The sequence below is a fragment of the Myotis brandtii genome, unplaced genomic scaffold (genome assembly GCF_000412655.1).
Source record: "Myotis brandtii unplaced genomic scaffold, ASM41265v1 scaffold143, whole genome shotgun sequence".
NCBI classification, from domain to species: Eukaryota; Metazoa; Chordata; class Mammalia; order Chiroptera; family Vespertilionidae; genus Myotis; species Myotis brandtii.
This window is the reverse complement of record NW_005355115.1, coordinates 2,062,275-2,086,681: the sequence shown is the minus strand read 5'-3', so window position 1 is coordinate 2,086,681 and position 24,407 is coordinate 2,062,275. Positions and strand designations below refer to the sequence as shown.

Sequence of the window (24,407 nt, the reverse complement as noted above, 5' to 3'; positions counted from 1 at the left end):
GAAAACAATCAATGAAGATTCAGTGTGAAAGTCTGGTGAGTGAATCTATATGATGAGTGTTGGGTTGGTTTACACCTAGGACCTAGCACACGTTTGGGTTTTTAAAGCCCTTTGATGTTCTCTGGGGGTGAGGAGCTTAAGGACAAAATGCCGCTAAGAGGCGGGGAGGGAAAAAAAAAGACTGCAGTGACCTGTGCGTTTGAAGGTCTGTTTGTGGCTTGCTGTTCCTGTGGGGGAAGCTAAAGTTTTCTTTTTTCTTGTAAAAAATTCTTTCATTATTTTAATTGATATTTACAGATTTTTTCCCCCATCTTCTGTTGTAATTTTTAGGTGCTTCAGAACTGGGCCCTTTTTCAGACCCCAGGCAGTTCCCAAGCATTTCATCCCTCACTGAGAGCCGCTTCTCCAACCCACGAATGCACTATCCAGCCACCTTTACTTACACCCCGCCAGTCACCTCAGGCATGTCCCTCGGTATGTCCGCCACCACCCACTACCACACCTACCTGCCACCACCCTACCCCGGCTCTTCCCAAAGCCAGAGCGGACCCTTCCAGGCCAGCAGCACTCCATATCTCTACTATGGCACTTCGTCAGGATCCTATCAGTTCCCCATGGTGCCGGGGGGAGACCGCTCTCCCTCCAGAATGCTCCCGCCATGCACCACCACCTCGAATGGCAGCACGCTATTAAACCCCAATTTGCCTAACCAGAATGATGGTGTTGACGCTGATGGAAGCCACAGCAGTTCCCCAACTGTCTTGAATTCTAGTGGCAGAATGGATGAATCCGTTTGGCGACCATATTGAAATTCCTCAGCCGTGGCCCAGCGGTATCTGGGAGCCACATCCCAAATGTCTCAATATATACATATATATAGAGAGAGTGCGTATATATGTATATCGATCAGCTATCTACAAAGTGCCTATTTCTTAGAAGATTTTTCACTCACTCGGTCATGCTCTTGCAACCGTAAGAGGGTAGCTGTTGAGAAGCAAAAGGCCCGAGAGAGACAATCATAATCAGGTTTCAGGTTGTTTTTGATCTATTTTTCTTTAACTAGAAACACACCACACACACACACACACACACACACACACTTTTACAAACAAAAGAAAAAAGGTATTTTTGTCGCTGTTGTTTGGTCTGTTATTAATAAACTGTTCATATGCCGATTCAGAGAGGTGGACTCCAGGTTCAGGAGGAAGAAGAGCAAAGCACTTCCTCTCTGCTCAAACCACACGTCCTCACGGGTGCAGCCGCGTGGGGCCCGTGCACCTGCAGACCCGCTGGCAGAGCCAGTCGCGGTGCACGCAAAGGGAAGGAGGCAGCATGGATGCTTCCATGGCAGTGTAACTGTTCCCACCCTGGCCTTCAGACTTGCTGCAAGTACCCCTTTGAACTGGTCAGTTCAGTTTTTTTTCTTTTCTTTTTTTCCTACTTTAAGAAAGTGACTTCAAAAATACTGATCAGGAAAGGTTATTTTATTTTACTTTTTTGTACTTTTTCCTCCCCTTTTCCCATTTAACCAAAAAGAAATACCATCCTGAAACCCCTCTCCTCCTTTTATGCAAAACTGAAAATGGCAATACCTTATTATAGCCATAATGATATAGATAGTGTTTGTGTTGGCTGTGTGTTATTGTTTTTTTTAAATTATGAATATGTGTAAAATCTGAGGTAACTTGCTAAGTGAATGGTCATATAACTTTAAAGATATATTTATAATTATTTAATGTCATTTGGACCCTTGAAACATTTCTTAGTGTATTGATGTGTTGACTTCGGTCTCTAAAAGTGCTCTTTATTAAATAACAAATTTCTTCGGGGCTAGAGCCATACCTGAAATATTGCTAAGCAATTTCAGTTCATCCGGGCACAATGTGATTTTTAAAAATACTTCCATCTCCAAATATTTTAGATGTAGCTTGTTTTTGTGATGTATGAAGGAAATGTTCTGTTTAGTTCTTTCAGATCTTTGATTGCCTCTAACACAGCTTTGCCTTTTAAAGCAATAATTAGGGATTTTAAAAGACAACTCTCAGCCCTTTATCACTTAGGTTGCCCTTTATCAGCATGAAATGCTGGAGTGATGTGGTTTTCTCATTTATTTCAAATAGCGATGACTCTTGTCATATTAAAAAAAAAAAGACAAGCACAAAGAGTCCTTGAACTGCAGAAAACGTTCTGTGGTTTCCTAGCAGAACTCTAAATCGCCAGGCTGCATAGTGAAGACACAGTGAGCCTACAGCCACACCTGTGGCTAAGGGAGCAGTAATGATACACACAGCACAGGAACGCAGAACTGCACCAGCGCTTCCCAGCGCACCCGCCTTACCAAGCAGTAGGTCAGGGGAGCCCCTGGCACCTCTCCACAGAATTTGCATTTAAAGGAGCAGAATTAAGCCATTGCCTTATGGGAGCAGGGTCCTCTGAAGCAGCAGGCCAGTCCCAGCACAGGGCCGATCTGAGAGAACATACCAGCCTTCAGGGCCCTACATACAATCTCAGACATTCGGATTTCTCACAGTGGAGGGTAAAGGGAAGGCAAAACTATGTGGAGTCTGGTGTCTACTACTGTCTATGAACTTGAGCAAAAGCCCTCCGGTAGGATGGATGCACTTTGACCTCTCCTGGCAGCCACATGGCGAATTCTCAAGTGTGAATCCTTAATAATCCAAGCCAGGACCATGTCATGACACCACCAGGCCAATCCCCGCCCACCTCCCCCACAGGGCAGGGCCCCTTCGTTTGAATTCTGTGCCCCTATTGGCAGAACTGGGTAGAGATTTGCCTCCAGCCCCCAAGGGCCCCTTGCTCTCTCTAGTGACTCTCAAGCCCACTTTTCTAAGCTGCCAAGTGTTGTAGGACAGCTTGCCGGGCTGTGGGACCTGTGCCTCGCGCCTGGGAGTCCCCCCTTGGAGTTCATCCCGATTCCTCCTAATAAAAATTGAGGGGAAACCAAACCAAAACAAAACACGTTGCCTTCTAAAGGTTGTATACCAAGTATGCTTAGATCAAGAAGCCACTTTTCTATTACTTAAGGAAGATGGAAGTAGTAACTGATACTATTTATTGTTTGTGTGTGGTAGCTTGAAGCATGCCACTGTCCATTTATTTGTAAGTGTAAAATGTGTATGTTTGTTTCAGCAGCACTTAAAGAAGCCAGTGTCTGGTTACACATTTCAACTTTAATTAATTGACATAAAAATGTTACCGCCAGTGCCAGCTGTACCCTATTTAATAAAAAAAAGGTACTATATTTGTACGTTAGTTTCTAATGTAAAAAGGGCTTTTTTAAGTTTACAGTACACATACCAAGTGACCTTAGGGATGCTTTTGTGTTGAAATGCTATTATAGTGGCTGCAGGCAGCAACCCAGGAACACTTAAACTTTTTTTTTTTCTTCCATGGGAAACATTCAAGCACGTCATCCTTCCACCCTCACTCCAACCACTCCAATGGGGTAATTTACATTTTTAGATCAAATTCTGCCCTTTTTTTTTGGCCTGGGGGTTAAATTTTTTTTTTTCCTTTTTTTTTTTTTTTAATGAACCCTTCATTTGCACTGGGTCACGAGTATGATTGGTGATTTCAAGACCAAAGCACAGCCTTACTGCTGCTCTGGCACCACGCACGAGCCAACACTCGCTGTTTCCTTCAGGTTGAAAGAGCACACAGGTTGCTGGCGTTCCCAGCGTGGCCCACAGCCGCTCCTCTGTCCCCAGTGTAACCTGTCAGAGCTCCAGAGCAGGCACCACAGCTTTGGCTTTAGATTGTGAAATCACATCCAGCCTGGAACTGGGAGACGCGACAGATTAGCTATTGTTTGCTCTTCAGACTGTCTTACCCCCGCCAGAGCCTTTCAAAAATGAGCAGAGAAATCCCACGATCAGGGACCATCCATTGCAAATTCAGAGGGGAGAAGGGTTTTGCTTGCTGGCTTAGAGAGCTCCCTCCATTCCCAGGAAAGGGACTGACTCAGAGTCCAGGGTAATACATGGAAACACAAAGCTTTAGCAAAAATATCGATGATATCCGAAAGAACGAGAACAAATAAAATAAAGGACAGCTCTTCCATTCCTTGATTTGTTATTCTTAAAAAAAAAAGATAATGCCTTTAAAAAATATTTTCTATGTGAGGATTTTTTAGATGTTTGTTTACTTCATGTTTACAAATAACTGTTCGCTTTTTACTGCAGTACTTTGAACTATATCAGCCAAAACCATAACTTACAGTAATTTCTTAGGTATTCTGAATAAAATTCCATTTTTTTGGATATGCTTTACCATTCTTAGATTTCTGTGGAACAAAAATATGTGTAGCATTTTGTGTAAATACAAGCTTTTCATTTTTATTTTTTTTCCAATCGCTATTGCCCAAGATTTGCTTCCCATGCACATATTGTACAAATTCTGCTTTGTGCCACAGGTCACGATTGTGGACGAGTTTACTCTGAACTTCAAAGGGACTATTTGTATTGTATGTTGCAACTGTAAATTGAATTATTTGGCATTTTTCTCATGATTGTAATATTAATTTGAAGTTTGAATTTAATTTTCAATAAAATGGCTTTTTTTGGTTTTGTTATGTGTGTACATTGGGTCTTTTCTCATCTGCGGTTTCTTCTCTAGTCTCACGCCTGCTCCTGCCTACACCTGGGCACTTATTGGTCATAGGCCTTGCCAGGGCTGCATGAGAGCAGAGAGCCTGTGTTACTGATGAGAGGGGAAAAAAAACTTGGTAAGCGCTGGGTTCCTGTCCTCCTCCTGAAGAGGGGTGGGCGAAGAATCTAGCAGCGAATTCACTTCCTTATCAGCCTGTGTCTGAAGGAAAGAATGCTCACCCCTTTGGCCAACTATGGACGGCTCAGTGTGTAAAGACAGCAGCCTCGATGGTTCCATGATTCTAATCTCTGAGCACGTGAACGGGCCAGCAAGTACACCCCTGCCTGTAGTCAGATCACAGGCTGCCCAGCCACAGTGGGTCGTCTACGTGCCTTCCCACATCTCTTTTGGGTTCTTAAAAAGACAGTCAACCAAAGCCCAAGGATAAGTGAGAAAGGATTTTGGCCTGGAGAGCTCTAGCCTCAGAAAAATTCTACTCGTGAGCATAACTATAGTTTTCAGATTTTTTTTTTCTGGGCCATGGTTTGTTTTTGGTAAGTCCCTCCCCGGTGACGAGGCTGAGGGCCTGGGTAGAGTGGTGGCTTTTTCTACGTCTGTGCTGTCTGTAGGCCTTGGCTGACCACAGTTCTAACACGGGGACCAGGAAACTAGTGTAGAGGAGCTCAAGAGCTGGTCAGTGGCACACGTCACGCTCTAGTTAGAGGCCTCCTTAAGATCTGCTCACTCTTAGCCCTCGGGCCCTGTTTTCTGAGAAACCGTGGAAACAGCTCATTTCTGAGACTAAGAGACATCCTAAAAGCACTTGAGTGGACTTAGGCCAGGGAACTTGTTTGCAACTCTCTGAGGATGTATACTTATTTATCCTTTTAAATTAAACATCTGTGTGACCTTAGAAGGCGTCGCATGGGAGGTGGGCACAGTGGCGTTCTCTCCCGCTCCAGCTGGGTCTCTTCTGGGGCTCAGGTTCTTGGTTTATGGAAAGGCGCTGGGCTAGGCCATGGCACTAGGGACGTTTCCGGCTGGGTGGTGCTTCGGTGTGTATGGAGGGAGTGGGGCCCTGCGCACTGGGGGTTCAGCAGCAGCCCTGGCTTTCACCCACTAGATGCCAGTGGCACAGCCCCAGTCCTGACAAAGAAAAATGTCTCCAGACATCGCCAGATGTCCCCTGGGAGGAACAACTCTCCCCCCCACCCCCACCCCCCGAATTGAGAACCGCTGGGCTAGGGGCTCTCTCTAAATTCTCAGGCTAGGCTTACTGACAGGTCTGGTGTGCGGAAACATTGCTCATTGAAACATTACAGCCAGGGCCAGGGAGAAGACGGAGGGGCTTCCCAGTGGTGGGGGTACATCAGCCTGTTCCAGCCCATCTCCTGCTGGCACCCTAAGGTTTGGGTGTGCTGCGCCAGAGGCTCCTGGCCTTGCCGACCCCGTCCCTCCTCCTCTCTGCATTGCACGGTACAGCCATGATCAGCACAGCTGTGGGCTTTGTTAGGCCTGGACGCTTGGCCATGTTTATCATGGCTGCTTCTGTTTCTTACGGGAAACGACAGGCGGGAGAAGAAAGCAATTTCTGCAGTGTTTTTGACCCCTTGTGCCGCCTGCCCCCCAAATATTTAATCATCAGACATTTCTCCCAGAGTGGGTGTTTCCTGTTAACTCAATCCCAGCCGAGATGGCCCCATATACACCTCAGCTCTCTGTCCCAGAGTTTATTTGGCTGGGAAATGGGTATCGCCATGTAAACAGGAAGCCCCCTGAAGTTATTATCTACAGATGCGGCTGAAGAGCCACGTGTTTATATTTATGGGATTTGAAAACAGCCTGAAAAGGCAAGGGAGGAGGTGGGGGAGCCCTCATTCACAGGCTGAGAGCAGGGCCTGGGGAGCTCCGTGGGCTCACTTCTCATTCCCTGTGGGAACGGGTGATTCACAATAACGACCCATTGAAGAGCCGCAGCAGAAATAGGCACGGGTGTCTGATTTAAGCAAACAACCCCACCTCGATTGTTAGGTAAACAGGCAGCCAGTCAGCTGGTCTCTGTGTCCCAATTATTTGAAAATCATTTTAGAGACTAGTCCTAGGAAACAATGGTTTGATGGATGGATAAGCCTCCATCAAAAAAGGTTGGAGGCTTATGATAAGACTAGCATAGTCACTACGTTTGTCTGGGAACAACTCAACTGACTGCCAAGTTCTAGTGAGCATGGGCCCGCTCACCTGTGAGATCCCAGGCCAACTCATGCATTTGCCCCTACAGTCAGCACGGAGGGCCGGGAAGGATGCCTGTGGGGAGAGCTGCCCGGGGCTGGTGCAAAGACTGTGCAGGTGCTGAGACAGCTGGCCTGCACACCAGGTCTACGTACACCAGCTACTCTAGTTTGTTTCCCACCCATCTCTGCTCTTCCTTCCTTGGCTCTCTCCTTGGGCCTGGAGAAGGTGCTTAAGGATGGCTATGTAAGAGCCAGGGCAGGGACAGCTGATGCTCTGTTTAAATTAGGAGCTCTGAGCAAAGGCCTAGGCATCCACTCCTCCTGGCTACTCTTTCTGTGCACTCTGTGACTTCCCAGGGCTTTTCCATCGGTAGCTACTCAGTCAGGAGAGCTTGGAATTGAAGTTTTTAGAAATGTTATGAATTAAAATTCAGCAAAGAAAAGGCTCCACTGCAGGTGCTAAGGGTAATACATACAAGGTGTGTGTGTGTGTGTGTGTGCGCGCGCGCGCGCATGTCTACATGCCCTAAAGGAGGCAGGAGGGAGGGTGGAGGATGGAAGGAGGCACCCTAGCAGACACTCAGGGGAAGATGAAGCTCACGGCGCACACACACATGCCTCTTGATACAGCATTCATTTGCCTCCGGTGTCTGTTATTCCTGCAAATGTAGAGCACCACCTTCACCCCACATGTGGTGAAGAAGCAATTACCCCTCTTCAAATAGTTTATTTAGAGGGGACCAGGGACACTGGGTGCCCCCCAAATGCCAGGAGCACGGTGAAGCTGACATTTAAGAAGGGTTATTACTAATTTTTATAAAACTTTTATTCAAAAGCTTTCTATGATTCAACCAGCCCTGCTGTTCAGACATGCTCAAGCAGTTGGAAAAGCCAAGGACCAAATTTTTGGGAACCCACTGAACCTTTACTAAAACTTATTTTAATTCTTGGTCTTATTATCTTGGTGCAGTAATGTCTGGCCACTCTGTGGGGTTTTCTGGAAAACCTGCTTTCTGTTTGAGCATTGCATACATAACTCCTGGATTGCTATCTTCATCCCAGGTCATTCTGTCCCACCCCAGAACCAACAGAAAGAATCCCCCCCCCACCCGTCATTCTCCTAAAGAAATCAAGGCCATATAGCAAAATGCTAAAATTCTTCCACAAAAGCCTCTCAAGACGTACTCTTGTCTCCATAACAAGAGACAGGACACAGAATTGCAGCCAGGCCTCGTGTGGCCTGTACACGTCAGGCCTTGGGACATTTCTCCTGGGAGCCCGCAGTGCTGGATGAGCGGGTGTGGAGAACGGAAGTGGGATTACAGCACAGGCTCCGGGGAACTGGGAGACACAGGAGCCTGCGGCAGAGTGCTAGGGGTTTTTGAGAGAAGAAGGTACCAGCAACTCCTAACACACAATGGGATGATGGATTGATACCACTGTGCAAATTTATTATTTAAAAACAGCAAAGAGCGAACAGTATACTCATGTGACATGCCTAATGGTGTGGGAACGAATAACCATGACCTAAATCTCCTTTGACATCCTTTCCTTTTTAAATTAGGTCATTTATTTTTTTTATAACTCCATCTATCCCAGACCGTTCAGCCAATCGGACCAGTTTCACTTTCATTTTCTCTGTGAGTCTCTCTTTATTCTTCTGCCCCTGAATGAGAGGAGCCATCTTTACATATTCCAGCGATGCCTCAGCCTGATTCTGTCCTCTCTAACAGCCACTTCATATTTCAATCTTGAAAGCCACGGTGCCCTTCCTCCTTTTAGGCAGTGTGTTTAAACCGTCTTCTTGGCCCTGGCCGGTTGGCTCAGTGGATAGAGTGTTGGCCTTCGGATCGAAGGATCCCAGGTTCGATTCCAGTCAAGGGCAGGTAGCTGGGTCCAGGCCAGTGTGGGAGGCAACCAATGGATGTCACATCGGATGTTTCTCTTTCTCTGTCTCTCCCCTTCTCTCTAAAATCAATGGGAAAAAATATCCTTGGGTGAGGATTACCTCCTCCCTCTCCCCCCAAAAAAAGAGAGAGAGAGAGAGAAATTTTTTGTGTGTGTGGATTTGGAGGCATAAAAAAAAAATCAGACCCCCCCACCCGTCATTCTCCTAAAGAAATCAAGGCCATATAGCAAAATGCTAAAATTCTTCCACAAAAGCCTCTCAAGACGTACTCTTGTCTCCATAACAAGAGACAGGACACAGAATTGCAGCCAGGCCTCGTGTGGCCTGTACACGTCAGGCCTTGGGACATTTCTCCTGGGAGCCCGCAGTGCTGGATGAGCGGGTGTGGAGAACGGAAGTGGGATTACAGCACAGGCTCCGGGGAACTGGGAGACACAGGAGCCTGCGGCAGAGTGCTAGGGGTTTTTGAGAGAAGAAGGTACCAGCAACTCCTAACACACAATGGGATGATGGATTGATACCACTGTGCAAATTTATTATTTAAAAACAGCAAAGAGCGAACAGTATACTCATGTGACATGCCTAATGGTGTGGGAACGAATAACCATGACCTAAATCTCCTTTGACATCCTTTCCTTTTTAAATTAGGTCATTTATTTTTTTTATAACTCCATCTATCCCAGACCGTTCAGCCAATCGGACCAGTTTCACTTTCATTTTCTCTGTGAGTCTCTCTTTATTCTTCTGCCCCTGAATGAGAGGAGCCATCTTTACATATTCCAGCGATGCCTCAGCCTGATTCTGTCCTCTCTAACAGCCACTTCATATTTCAATCTTGAAAGCCACGGTGCCCTTCCTCCTTTTAGGCAGTGTGTTTAAACCGTCTTCTTGGCCCTGGCCGGTTGGCTCAGTGGATAGAGTGTTGGCCTTCGGATTGAAGGATCCCAGGTTCGATTCCAGTCAAGGGCAGGTAGCTGGGTCCAGGCCAGTGTGGGAGGCAACCAATTGATGTCACATCGGATGTTTCTCTTTCTCTGTCTCTCCCCTTCTCTCTAAAATCAATGGGAAAAAATATCCTTGGGTGAGGATTACCTCCTCCCTCTCCCCCCAAAGAGAGAGAGAGAGAGAGAAATTTTTTGTGTGTGTGGATTTGGAGGCATAAAAAAAAAAATCAGACTCCTTATTGCGATCATCTTCCTAGTGGCTTCACAGATGAGAAATGCAGAGAACATTATTGACCATGATTCTCAACCGCAGCTTCTGGAACACACACTGTGAGCTCCGGTTGTGTAGGGAAAGGCTGGTGGACCACCTTCCTTCGTCGTGGGCATGAGAGGGAGAGAAGGAGGTGAGAAGGAAGCAAGTGTGAGACTCTAGCAAGGAGTTAAGTGGTTAATAGGAACTGAGGTTTTTGTTTTTTTTATTGGCTAATAAAACCTCTCAGGATTTTTCATATTATATGGTTCCTTCAGGCCCCTTGCTTAAAACAGAAAAAGACAAAAACAACAACAAAAAGCTGGAGCCTAAATACCGATGCAGTCCCAGTCTTGTTTACTTTTTCATTTCCGCAGTTGTAAAATTAAAAAAAAAAAAATCCTCTGGTAGTTCAACTTTATCACACTGCCAGAGCGGGCCAGCGTTTGAACGACTGGTGATCCCAGCCTCCCAGGGAAAGGCAAAAGGACGCCCTGTCTCTCTTGTTTCAGAAAAGGGAGCCGGCGATGCAAATGATGGATGCATCAGGAAATTTTGAAATGAATGCCGTGGGGGGGAGGGGGGGAAGGGGGCAGGGATCGAGCAGATATTGAAGGAAACACATCCCTGGACTCCTGCATGCAAATGATCTCGGGCCTTTTATTGCCAGTGGTGCTGTTCTCCCAACAGAGCAGGATGTTCTTGTTTTTAATAATAGCCAGACCAGATGCTAAATTCTCCCCGGCAACATGCTGTATAAGTGAGAAGGCAAACAGCTGATTCCTGTTAAGACGAACACCAGGAGAATAAGCCAGAAAGTATGAGAATTCTCTGGAGGTTTTTGCTTTGTAAACCCCTGTTTGGCAGGAGGATCACAGAATCCGAGCTGAAAACACAGTGTGTGCTCCGGCACCCGGTCCTCATTGGAGCTGCTCGCTGGGGGCCTGCGAGCCTCCTGCCTTCCCCATCCAGCCCTTTGCTCCCTTCTCCAGAGAGAGGCCTGGCTCACAGGCTCCCCAAGGGCAGGTCAGAAGCCCCGCGCCCTTCGGCTTTCGATGACTGCAGAAAAATACGCATCAACAGGAGGGATTTTTTTGCTTGCTCCTCGCCATCAAAAATAGTGAAATCTTGAACCTGAGCCAATACTTTAAAAATGGCATCTTTGTTCCATCTTTTTCACTCCCTTCTTCCCCCTGTCAGAGTCCATCAAATCTCTCCGTTATTATTTTGTTGTAGAATATGCCACATGGGCAAGACCCCTAGCTTCTGTCCCAGGCAGCTGCCAGAGCGCCATGGGCTCTGTGGGGCCAGGTGACCAGAGCAGCGGCCATGGTCCGGGCTCCTGCCACCCCATAATGCTGCCAGAGTCGCCTCCCAGAAAGCAGGGGGCCCGGTGGGAAGGGCCACACACACTGGCTCTCTGACAGTGTCTCTTGGGCTGCGCTTGCTCCTCAGGCCTGCAGGGGAGTGAGTGAGAGAGGGGAGGGATGTTGGGAGCAGGGGGAGAGGTTCAGGTCAGGAGTCAGTTCCAACACTGGCCCCTTGTTTCCTTTCCTCTTCACACCATCCTGCTAAACCTTCCTAATTCTCTCCCCAATCATCACTCCCTTCCCTGCAGGGCACAGGGCATGCTAGCTTCCCTGCCTCCCTCTTTTCTTCCTCCATAGCTGTCCTTGAAGTTCCCTTGGTCTTAATCTCACAGGTAGGAGCATCCTGGGGAGAAAGAAATGGGGATCAAAGGTGATTGTCCTGCTTTCCCAGTAGGATGGCTCTGAAGGCCGTTTTGATGCCCTTGTAGGGGAAAAGTCCTGTTGGGTACAGCTGGCATGATCAAATAATCATACTTAATAATATTTAATTTGTATTGCACACTTGACTTTGGGCCTGGCACTTTGCTTAATATTTCACGTGGCTTATCTCAATCTTCCCAGCAACCGCTGGAGAAGTTAGGACTGGTTTTATCTCCATTTTACTGATGAGGACACTGAGGTTCAGGCTTGCCCAAGGTTACTCAGCTATTAAGACTCAAGCCTAGATCTGCCTGATTCCAAACATTATGTTCCTAAGCTAAACCTTGAGACAATCTCCTTTATCATCTACGGAATGGAGGTGATGAGAAGTAAATGAGTTAATGAGCAGTGAACGTGCCTAGCAAGCGGCCAGCACCTGATGGGCATAAAAGACATTGTACTTATTTTTACCCATAATAATTAAGATGATTATTTTTAAAAAGCACAAATAAAATTTTCAATTAGTTTGAGTCACAATAGAGCTGCAGCCCCAAATAGAATGGTTTTTCAAAAAATACTAAACATTTTACAAAGTGTTGCTCTTTGAAAGAAATATTATTTCTATATATTTTATAAACCATTTTCGACTGAACATCAAGGCTAACTTTGGCATGTGGCTTACCATGGGCTCCTTCCCTGAAGGAACTCGGAGACATCACATCACATATACCGTAAATACCAAACACATGGACACATTCAGAACAGAAATGTTGACCCTGCCCCGACCTCAATCCCCAATTTATGGTCTCTTCCAGTGTTTGCCGTCTTAGGTGTGATGAGTTTGGTGTCAGTGTTGCTACTAGGAAACATGGTATTGAACTTAAAATGGCAGCATTGCGCTCATCTAACAAGAGAAGACCCAACCCAATACATTGTTGTGAATTTTAATTCTTACCTTCCCAGGAGTGGCTCTGGGGTCCTTCTTGCCCCTTGAAAGAGGGCAGCACCCAGATCCCCCATTACTGAACCGACATCTCTAAGAGGCAGCACTAAGCTGTGTAAAGAGGTGATCTGAGAGCCCCAAGGCCTGAGGAAACCTGCTGTGTGCCAGGCTTTTACACTTGTGCGTGGGTCTGGAGAAACCCAGGAATGGGCGTCTGTGTTCCCTGTCCTAAATCATTCACACCTATCTAACCAAACAGGCAGGCTCCTCCTCAAGTATCTTAAAGCACTTTATAGATATTTTCTTAAATATACTATCATCTGTAGAATTAATATCCCATTTTACTGAAATCCCAGAGAACAGAAATGACTCTCTCTCTCTCTCTCATCCTGTCTGCCTTCTTTACTTTCTTCTTTCTGAAATATTTATTGAACACTTACTATAGGCAGAACAATATGTTGGAAGGCCTGCCACCATTAAAAAGCATATTAGAAAGCATCTCTGCTCAACTTAATCCATACCAATACAACACATTTGTCATGCCATTCTTCATTTAAGCAAATAAGAGAATGCTTCATATCGCCAAAAACAGCGACCCACAGGTTGAGGACCACTGTTCTAGAGAGGATTCAGATACTTTTTATTTCTGCTTATAGCCAATTTCATTCCCATTTCTCATTTCCTAAAATACTCAAGTGTTTTTAAGGTAGTTGACAGCCTATATTTGGTCATATAATCCTTTCATTTCACCACAATATTTAGGAGGCCTGGTGTTTAAAAAGTGGGCAACTGCCATATAGTCAAAGCGGGGGGAGGGGGCTGCTCTTCCATTTTCTCTTCCATGTTGTCACAACCTTGCAGCCAACTCTGCATTCGGGGTCAACTGGTATATTGAAAGGGGGAAGCAGAAAGTGGCAGAAAGATCTGGGTTCCAGACCCTTAACTCCTACTAACTATATGTGTGACCTTGAACAAGCCACTTGCCCTCTCTTGACCTCCTTAAATGTGGACAATAATATACTAGTATTACCTTCCGGATGGTGTGTTAAGGGTCTATGCAGTGATTCTTACCAATAGCTTTGGAATACCTTTAAGAATTGAGAAATTACAGGGAGTTTTAAGAGGTGCAGCTAGAGTCTGCCTACCATTAAGAGAGAGAATGAGGTCCATTGCTTTTCACAGAATTGGCAAAAATGCCATTTTTTGGAGGATGAGGAAATGCATTCCCAGAGCAGTCCGATCTCTTATGTAGGATTGCATGTAGGTAGATGAAGGGAGGTCAAGGGTTAGACATCTATTTCCAAGCAGCTCCCATCCTCACTCATCTGGAAGACACATTTCCTTCCTTTATGATAGTAGCATCTCTGCATTATCTTTCTATGAAGCACCTAGACCTATTTCCTTTTCTAGTTTGCATGAACCTGTTAGCCTTTGTTACAGATCTAGGCAAACTGATCCTGTAAGCAATTGCATATATTCAAGAAAATTAATTTCCAACATGCTGATTCCATACCATGCTCCAGCTAACTTCATTGAAAAAGCCCCATTATACATTACTTCGTTAAAAAAACACACATCAAATTGTATAGCAGGCCTGACTTAATGAGTAGCCATTCACTCCAAGAGTGACCTATCTGCAGGCAACATGCTTCAAGCAGATTTTCCTTCAGTGGACAAGAGACTCCCTTGCCCTCAATGCTAAGGGTCAAAGGTCTTTCTATTTGCTATTTCATTCTTTGGCTGTAGAGATGAGGCCACACTCCTGACTTCATCAACATGATATCCCAGTCACCTAAACAAGTGATAACATGACAGCTAATCTTGAAAAAAGATAGACTTTTCATCTTACTTTTACCTTTTATATGCTTCTTATCTGAGTTTCTTATAGCCAACATCTCTTTAAGTTAAAAAATGCAAGAGGAAATCTGTGCTAATGGGGCAATGATGGAACACACAGGACTTGGGTCATAGTGTAAGTAGACAAAACAAAACTGACCCCTGTTTAATGATAGGTATGATCTTATTGGGCCAGGTGATTACCAGACACAGCGCTAAGCCATTGGTAGGACCTAAGGAGGTCAAGGCTTAGGTATCCCTTGAGAGGAGGAAGGAACTGTGGCTTCACCCTATCCCTTGGTGAGAGAATAGCTGTTATTGCTTTGCTTCACGACCCCCAACTCTCATCTGACCTTAACGGAGGGACAGTACTTTGACTCATTCAATAAATACTGATTGAATACTCATTAGAAACTATGGAAATGAAAATGAATGAGACTCACCCTTACCCTCAAGAAGCTCACCATCTGCTCCGAGAGACAGAAAAACAAGCTTGTAGGTGACAACACAGTGCAGCAGGTGCCATAAGAGAGAGGTGAGCCCAGGGTAGAGGAGCCCCGGGAGGGAGCCCCTACTGGCTCAGGCAGGAAGATGACATGGATCTGGATCTGGAAGGATGAGTAATTCCCTGTCATTCTGGGTCTGCAACGGAGCTAGTGGCAGCTCCACACCATCCCGCAGTGCATGACCTGGGAGTAGACAAATCTCCCACCAGGACGATGCCATGAACAGCTCTCAGAAAAAGAGAGGAAGATTCCGCCCAGACCGTGGCATTCTGTAGCACACCAACCACACTTTGCCGCAGAGATGAGCGAGAGGGATTCTCACAGGGGTGCAGTGGCAGGGTGGGTGAGCAGTATCAGAACCTCCATGGGATATGGCTCACGCTTCAGAAAATCATACTCAATATTAGAATAATTGAAAAAAAAGAGATACCCATGTTATCAAAATACATAGCACAAAGGAAAAGTGTGAGATCTTAATGTTTAACAAACGAGGACATCCATATAAAAATGCTGAGAGATGGCAACACGAAATCCCACATTTCCAGCACAGAGTGTAGATAAATGTTACCCGATTGCTGGCTGAACACCTACCCACCAAGTGCACTGGAGTCCACGGAGTGCACAAGGCACTCAATAGGGAAGGGTGACAAGGGTAAGTGGTTGGGAGACATTTATGCTCTAGATGTTGACATATTCAAAGAACTTACTGAGAGCTGTGCCCGTCGCTGACCCTAAGTAAAACTTTAAAGCAGGCACTTGGGTCTTCTCTCCCCACACTTCCTGACCTCTCCTTTGGAGGCTCACCATGCCCCTAAAGGACCATACATATGTGGACTCTGCCTCTCTCCCCAAGCCCACAGCAGCCACCCAGCACTGTGAACCTCTCCTTTTATCCAACGAACCTGTCTTGACCCTCACCTTTGAGGAGTCTGTGTATTTGCATTTCCAGGAAGGTTTTTCTGAAACCACGAAAACCTCACTTCCAAAGCCACACACCCTGCTGCAAGGGCACGCCCTTCCTTGCCATACTCGCCTGTCATCCCTCACATCCCATCCCGGGGCTGCTGCCTCCTTGCAGGCTGCTCTTCCTTGCCCAGCGGAAAGCCAGTCCTCATTCTCCTCCCCCTCTCTTGCCCGAGCACCCCGCCCGGATCCCTTAAGGTAACAGGGGATCCGTGCCCTTAGCCACCGTGGGTAAGAGTGAAAATGAGGGCGAGCTCTGGTCCAACCTGAAGCTCACTTTAGGGACCTTGCATTCATTTCAGTCTCTGCAAGAGACCGTTTATTGATTCATGGAAGCTTTATTAGAGTTATTAGAACAAATAAAACACACGCACACAGACATAAATCCATCTCTCCCCTCCTCCCAAACCACCGGCCGCTGAAGCGAGTCCTATTTCCAGCCCTGACACCTTGCCAGTTTGTCATTCTCCTTCCTGGCCACATCAAGTTCCATCGGGTTTGAGTTTATTGGCTACACGGTGAAGTTTATGTTGTCATAGAAATTAGCCTTGATGGACAGGGATATGGCCAGGGGATCAGGAGAGCGCGGCAGGCTCGTGGTGTTGGCATGGCTGAGATGTTGGGGTGCCGGGAGCCCTCTCCAAGAAAAATCAAAGCCGGCTCTTTGCTGCAGCAAGCGAGTGCAACGAGACACTCCCGGGGGACGGGGGCTGGGACGTGATTGTGAGCCGTCCAGTTCCCATTCCTCCCATCCGCCCTCCCCCTTCCTCCCCAGGCCTCCCGGTGCCCCCCGGTGCCAAAAATCCTTCCCCGTGCAACGGAGGCAGGGCCAGGAGGCCCGAGGTTAAGCCACTCTCCTCTGCAGTTCGTGGTTAGCTTTCGTAGGCTCTTGGCCGTTTGACAAAAGTTGGATAATAATTCAATATTTCTTACTGAAATACTTGACCTTATTGTTAGTTTTTGTGACAAGGGGAATTTAAAGGAGCTGCAAAAAAATGCAAGCAAGTATGGCTGAGAAAGGCCAGGGTATGCCACTGCGCACGGCACGGTTTCTTTTTCTGACATCTATAAAACTTAGGTGAAAACAGGTCAACATTGATGTTGGCAAATGAGAAGACCAGTTCTATTGTTAGCAAATGAACTTCAGATATAAATGCAAGTCTGGTTCAATCAAAACCACGTTTGGTTTTAGACACCAGTGATGTGCTTTCTATTAAAAAAGAAAAAAAGGCGTGTGTATATAGACACACAAAGTAAAAATATTCTTTGGCCACAAGGATCATTTTCTAAGTATCAAATCAACGTGTTGCAGCACAAGATGGGACCGCTATCATTTTCTTTTTAAATGTGTAGGGTACATTCTCCCAGAATCCTCTCTTCTCTCTACTTTACATTGGCAAGGGCTTTTGAAAACTAAAATCATATATTAAGAAAAAATGTGCATCGCCTGCTGTAGGGTCTTCCTGGGGACTGCTGGCTGGTGGCAGAGGAAGAAATGAAGTTCCAGGATTCAAATCTATAGCTCCCAGATTTGGCCCAAGTCTTATGATCACTTTTATGGGTTCCTCGCAGGAGTCTCATGAGACACGTCTGAGCTCACAGAGGAGGAACATCAGAGAAGTGCCGTCACTGGCCAAGTCCAGCTCCTGGAGGGTCAGTTAATTTTAGCCGCCCAGCAGCTGGCTGATCTCATTTTCTCTCTGTCCTGCGGTCATCTGAAGTCCCTGTCCTGCTAGGAACTGGGACAACCTCTGAATGTCGGAACTGCTTCTTCTCCCATCGACCTCCTGTTAGCAAGGAGGCCGCTGAGGTCTGGAGGCCAATGTGTGCCGGTTGGCGGGATTTGAGGAGGGTTACTCTTTCTGGGGTGAGCCCTTTTTAAAAATTGAGGTGAAGTCACATAACATAAAATTAACCAGTTTAAAGTGGATGATTCATTGCCATTTAGTAGACTCTCGGTGTTGTACAAACACTACATTTTCATGGGCCCAAGCCGAAACCTGCACCCAGTAAGCCGTTGCTTCCTAGTCCCACCTCTAGATTCATTTGTGATGCAGTTGATGAGCTTGGGTTCCACGGGGTCGCTTCCCGATTTTCAGTAAGTCACAGCCATCTTGGCAGCTAGGACCGAGAGGAGAGTTTTCTGGTGGGGAGCGCGAGGCCCTGGGCTGGGGTTGGGGGGCACAGGAGAGGCAGCGCCTGGAATCACACAGGAACCCAGACCAGGAGACCTTGTGAACCGGAGGGGACCATCTGTTGGGGTAGCTGCTCTGTCTGAGGCTGGTTTTTGGTCTCCTGCTGAGGTGATGATCCCTTTAAAATTCTCAGCATTCTCACTCTCCCATGTCCTGCCTCCCGTCTGGGAGGCATTTTATTCCTTTAATTTGTGTTGATCGGCATCCAAGTCTGGCACCAGGCAGTCCCTCCTTGAGGAGCTGGGGGTGGTGGAGGCTCACCCAGGTCTGGAAGGGGAGCCTCCCCGGGATGCTAACTGCTGGCTGTCTCCTTCAATACCCATCACCCCGCTGGTAATCACTTTCAAATGGCAAACAATAATAAAAGCTTTCCTCGGCTTGGCTTCCAAGTGTCAGCGTACCTACCCAGGCGATGGGTGTGTGTGTGTTTGAATTGTCTAAGAAGAAGAAGACGTTTGGGGAGCCCTCGAGTACGCTGGGATGGGCAGGAATGGCCTGAGGTTCCTCTCCAAACACTCTCCCTGAGGCTGACCTGGAGAGGGTCAGAGGGAAGAACTAGACTGGCAGGTGGCTTGGCTTTGCGTCTGAATCTGGAGGGAGTTGGCCCGGTCTCTCCTGATGGGGTCCCTTGTGAATCTAGGCATTGCTCGAAGCTGGGGATGAGACAGGAGGGGAGAACCCAGCCTTCAGAGTTGGCTGCCGAAGATGTGAGACTAGATTCCAAAGGAAAAATCCCAAGTGTCTGAGCTGGGAGGGAGGTGAGGCTGACCCCGCACCGGGGTGTGTTCCAGGCCACACAGAGCCTCAGGGCTCACAGGGTTCCTCTCCCTGGAGGGTCTGTTTTCCTTGGAGGGGTTGGGGGAGAGTCAGGCTGAGAATTTAACTGGCAGGCAATTTCAACCACGTCTCATATCAGAATTCAGATGCATAAACTGTGGCATGCAATGCAAAATTCACAGGAGCTGTAAACTGTCTTCCTTTCTGTGGGCCACATTGAGACGGGTGGCCCAGGGTTGTGGGGCTGCTCTCTGCAGGCAGGTGGCTGTGGTAGAAATAATTGGGAAGTCCTGGCAGTGGTCAGGGCATTTCCCCGGAGGCCTGTGGAAACTTTGGACCTTGTAGAAGTCCCCTCCTCGCACCCTTTCACTCACCCAACGCACCCCCTCCTGTAAACCTCTAGGTCCCCCTTCCCGCAAAGACTTCCTTCCCAGTGGACCCCATGGCCCAACACAGCCCCCGTCGTCTGCACTGGGCCTGACCTCTGTCCTCTGACACCCTTTCAGTGACCTATTTCTGCTTCACAAACTGTGCCGCCGCTTCGTGGTTTAGAGCCGTGGCCCTTTGCTTGCTCCTGACTCTGAGGTCAGGGAGGCAGGTGGGGCTCAGCAGGGAGTCCTGCAGGACCCTGGGCCTCCCCACAGCATGCTGGTCCCGGGACCCTTTCACACACGGGCTTCTCAGAGCCACGAGAGAGGCGGCTGCACCTCGTTTAAGGTCCACCTCGGGAGAGGAGATGGGCTGGGTCACCTCACGGTGTTCTGGTGGTCAAAGCCGGTCCCAGGGGCCACCAGCCCAGAGTCAAGGGCAGGAGACAGAGACCCCCAACTCTTCATAGGAGGAGAGGTGAAAAATCGACAGTTATTTTAAAACCGCCCCCTGGAATAGTTTGGCTTTGAAGCTTCTGATCGGAACCACTCTTTCCATCCTTCCTCTCAGATATCACAGTTCCCCAGGACCCCTCCCTGTGCCGATGGCAGGGGGACTTAGTCAACATTGGAAGATCATTTCAGGATTCAGGCATCAGTGACAGGTGTGTGAGGAGGGGCTTTGGGCAGGAGGATCCCGCTACAGGCAGAACCCGCTTCATCAAAGCACCGGGGTCAGAAGCAGCCTGGTGATGAAGAAGGTGTGAGGGGGGGGCCCGGGAAGGTGTATCTTGGATCAACCAGGCGCCGAGGGACTCTGTGAAGGGGAAAGGAGAAGCGCACCCCCTTCACAGAGTTGAGATGTGCAGGGAAGAGCTGGGGGGCAGGTTTCTCTGACACACGCCCCAGGGCACCTGGGCTGTGGGGCTGCAGGCTGCCCTGGTTGTCACTCAGAGTCTGCAGGGTCCCAGAGCCACCCTGCCGGGAAAGCAGAGAAAGAGGCTATTGTTTCTCTCCACTTGAAGTGGCTGATGACAGTGCAAAGGAATGTAGTCAGGACCCTCCCTCCTCGCCACGGAGGATTACAGGCTGGAGAACCATGGGGCACAGGGTGTGGAAACCGCTGGGGTGGCAGAGAGGGGAGTGAGCGTTCCCTGGGGGCGCTGTGGAGATTCTGGAATTCCACCCTCCAGCTCCCAGCTACTGACACCTCTGGCTCACTGCGCAAAATGGGAATGCTGGTTCTAAGGATTTTTTTTTCTTGAGGATTAAATAAAATAATCCAAAATAGAGGGCCTAGTACAGTGATGGCGAACCTATGACATGCGTGTCAGAGGTGACACGTGAACTCATTTTTTGGTTGATTTTTCTTTGTTAAATGGCATTTAAATATATAAAATAAATATCAAAATAAATATAAGTCTTTGTTTTACTATGGTTGCAAATATCAAAAAATTTCTATATGTGACATGGCACCAGAGTTAAGTTAGGTTTTTTCAAAATGCTGACACGCCGAGCTCAAAAGGTTCGCCATCACTGCCCTAGTATGATGTGTTGCCACAGGGTAATAAGTGCTAAATAAATACTCGCTTCTTCCTCTCCAAAATGTTAGAAAAGGGGCCTTAGAAATCTTTGAATCCCATGTGCGATGAGCACGCTGAGGCCTGGAGGCAGTAAATGACTTGCCCAAGGGTAAGCCCTGTGTTGGTGAATCCTCGCCTCCTCCTCTTGGCCGAGCTCTGCCTTCTGTGCTGCAGGCCTGTGCGTCTCTCTATGGACGTGAATGTTTCATTGCAGCCACACCGCAACTCAACGTGTCCCTGAAGAACATGGGGGCCTGGACGAGAAAGTGCTAGCAAAGCATGAAAACAAAACATGAAGAAAACGCACAACAAAACCACATCTAAAATGCCAGCATATGTCAACATGAACATTTTTTTAATAAAGCCATTCATTAGTAAGTCCTTGCTCCTTTATCCATTTCTTACTTATTGAAAAAAGAAAATTAAAGATCAGAGTTTAGAATGATACAAAAGTAAAAAGTAAAATGTCTCCCTCCTGCCCGTGTCCCCTCCCCCAGACCACACCGTCGCTGTCCAACGAGGCCTCCTGCTTATCCAGGAGTAGCAGCGGGACCCACGTGGTCCCGCCAACACTCAGGGTGGTTCCGTTTATGGAATCCAGTTCTCCAGAGGAGCTGCCCATCAGGAAGCCTGGGTGCTATGAGACACTGTACTGGGCCCCATTATCGATGACTGAGCAGCCAATCACCCCTCACGTGGTGGTGCAAGAGGGCAGCGTTCTGTTCTGCTCACAGATTCTGTGGGTCAGGAGTTTACGCAGGCGCAGAGGAATGGCTCACTGCACATGTCTGTGGCCTCAGCTGGAGAGCCTGGACTGGCTGGGGGGTGGGGGGATGTCCTCACTCACATGCCGGCACCCGGTACGGGCTGGGTGAAGGATGGTCTTAGCCAGGACTGCCTCCTGGAGGGCCGCAGGGTGGTTAGACGTCTTGCTCAGTGGCTTGGGCTTGGAGAACAAGTGTCCCAGCCAACCGGGTGGCAGCTGCATGGCGGTTGCATGACAGCCTCAGATGCCACACGTTGCCACTTTCGCCATCCTCTATTGGTCGAAGCAGACGCAAGCCCACACAGATGCAAGGACAGGGCACCCCAGCTCTCACGGGAGGAGGGTCAAAGAATTGGCACCTGTGCTGTGGAGCCGTCACCTGCGGTGATCAGGCTTTGTGAGTGCTGAGCCTTCCGGCTAACCAAGGATTTGGGGGCTTCTCAGGGGAAAGAGACAATCGAAGAGGGGAGATTCAGGCCTTTGATCTCTGGGGCGTTGTGAAGGTTTGTGGAGACAGATTGTAAACAATGGGACTATCTTGGATAATCCTGGGGAAAATATGGCTTTGAAGACTTTGCTCACAGTTTACTTGCCACATTTGAGAAGTGGGACCACCACACCTACCTGCTTTATCGCTGGAGTGAACTGCTGGGTGAACACCAAGGCCTTGACCGGAGCTGCTGTGGGGATGAGCTAGACTGCATTTTTCCACCAACAGGAGGAAGTGGCAGTGCAGGGGGCAGCTCCATGAGAGCCAGGCCGAGGGAGGTGTGGCCCCGTTTTGAAAAGGGTTGGGCTCCACCCCCCCACACACACCCTTCAGCCTCCCCCCACCTGTGTACATACCCAGAAGGAACATCGTTTGTGTTGAATCCAAAGAGGAGTCTTTGAAGCCCTCAGAGATCTCCAGAGCAAAGCGCAGGGTGAGGTCAGGGCATTCAGGAGGCCTGAATGGAGGGAGGGAGGGGCATGTGCGCCAGCCCCAGCTGCAATGAGGCTGGCTGTAGCACTTGTGAGTCTGCAGCCCAGCAGCCATGTGGTTGGGGCAGGAAAGTGAATCATTGTGCTGTCCCCCATCTCTTTGTGCTCCAGGAGTGAAGGGAGAATGAGAGCTCTGGGCTCACTCTGTGCTTGGCAGGCACTGTATTAGGTGCTTTGTATCATTAACCTGTTTGATGCAGTGGTTCTCAACCTTCCTAATGCCGCGACCCTTTAATACAGTTCCTCATGTTGTGGTGACCCCCAATTTCATTGTTACAAATTGAACATAATTAAAGCATAGTGATTAATCACAAAACAATATGTAATTATATATGTTTTTTCCGAAGGTCTTAGGCGACCCCTGTGAAAGGGTTGTTCGACCCCCAAAGGGGTCGAGACCCACAGGTTGAGAACCGCTGGATTAAAGCCTCACAATAATCCTATGAGTCTTAGTTGATAGTTAAAAGACTGAGGCTCAGAGTAAAAGCGTTTTCTAAGGTCACCCTGGGGAAGGTTCTATTGGCTTTTGCAGGGCAAGGAAGTCCCCCTCTCCTTTCCTTTTCTTCTAGTCCCCATTCCATTCCACACTTTTCCCTTTACTCGGAACCACAAGATTCTGTCACCAGGCTTTTGGGTGCTTGCAAAACCCAATCCCTTCATGGTTAGGGCCATGCAGGAGTTATCTGCAAAACATATTTGAAGAAACGATACCTTAGACTAGCATGCTATCCAATACAGTAGCCATCTGTGACTGTTAAAATAAAACAGAATAAAATTAAAGAAATTTAAAGTGCAGTTCCCCAGTCACACTAGCCACATTTCAAGTGCTCGACAGCCACACATGGCCGGGAGCGCCTGTATTAGATGGACAGGTCTACTAGTAGAATATTTGCATTGTTGTGGAAAGTTCTATCGAACACTGCGACTTTAGAGAATAAGTATAGGAAGAATCACATTTTTCTAAATTACTAGTACTATTGTTATTTTTACTAATACCTTTAATGGTAATTGAGGTATTTATTTTCTCCAAATCTTTCTCAGAGGTAAAATAATTGACTATGTTTTTACAGTACTGAAAAGTTGACAAACTGTATCCACATACTTGATCTTATTTAATGCAACAGTCTTGCAAAGTATGGTAGGGAATGATGTTACAGGTAAAGCAATAAAGGTTCAGAGAGGTTAAGCAACTTGGCCAAGATTCTGTAAACAGTAACGAGTAGAGCCAGGATTTCAACACAGGTTCTCTCTTTGTGCACTTTCTGCAGGGAGAATGTGTGTATACAAAGCCTGGAATTCTCCTTAGGCAAAATTATTAAATCGACAGTAACTTGCCAGGGTTCTTGTGTGGAGAACTGTGCTCGTCAGTTTTCTTGTTTAGACTGTCAGATTTTTCATTAGATCTTGCCACTAACGAATATCTTTGTTTTCCTTCCAAAGTTGTCGGCAGCTTTTATAATTATTTTATCATAGGAACACAGTTTACATAGGCATTTATTTATTAATTGGGAAATTACCTTTTCCAATTAGTTTATAATGAGAATAATTATGTTTACTGTCACTTAGACAAGTGGTAAATAAAAAAGAATCAGTTTTTTAAAATGTAACTTTCCAGAACTAGGAGTGATGTAAGATACAGGTGCATGGAAAGGTATCCAGCAATACCTGGCCAGGCATCTATACTAATAATAGAGGAATATGCAAATTGTCTAGGATGCCATCACAATAACAGTAACAACCAAACAACAGGCTGTGTGGGGCAACTAGGTCAGCAGGGGGGTTAGTGAGGGATGACCAAACGACTGAACAGCAGGCTA

General features: G+C 47.3%; 1 protein-coding gene across 6 annotated transcripts in view; it reads left to right on the top strand.

The window, feature by feature from the left end:
* The window catches only part of RUNX2 (runt-related transcription factor 2), a 229,870-nt gene that overhangs the window by 117,860 nt on the left and 87,603 nt on the right, over positions 1–24,407 (top strand). For 4 of the 6 annotated variants that reach the window (XM_005860950.2, XM_005860947.2, XM_005860944.2 and 1 more), the window contains one exon: positions 331–4,589. The exons of the other annotated variants lie outside the window; for them this stretch is intronic. In XM_005860950.2, coding sequence (XP_005861012.1) covers positions 331–809 — 479 coding nt within the window. In that variant the 3' untranslated portion in view covers positions 810–4,589. Of the gene's footprint in view, positions 1–330; positions 4,590–24,407 lie in introns of those variants that run through there. 6 annotated transcript variants of the gene reach the window in all.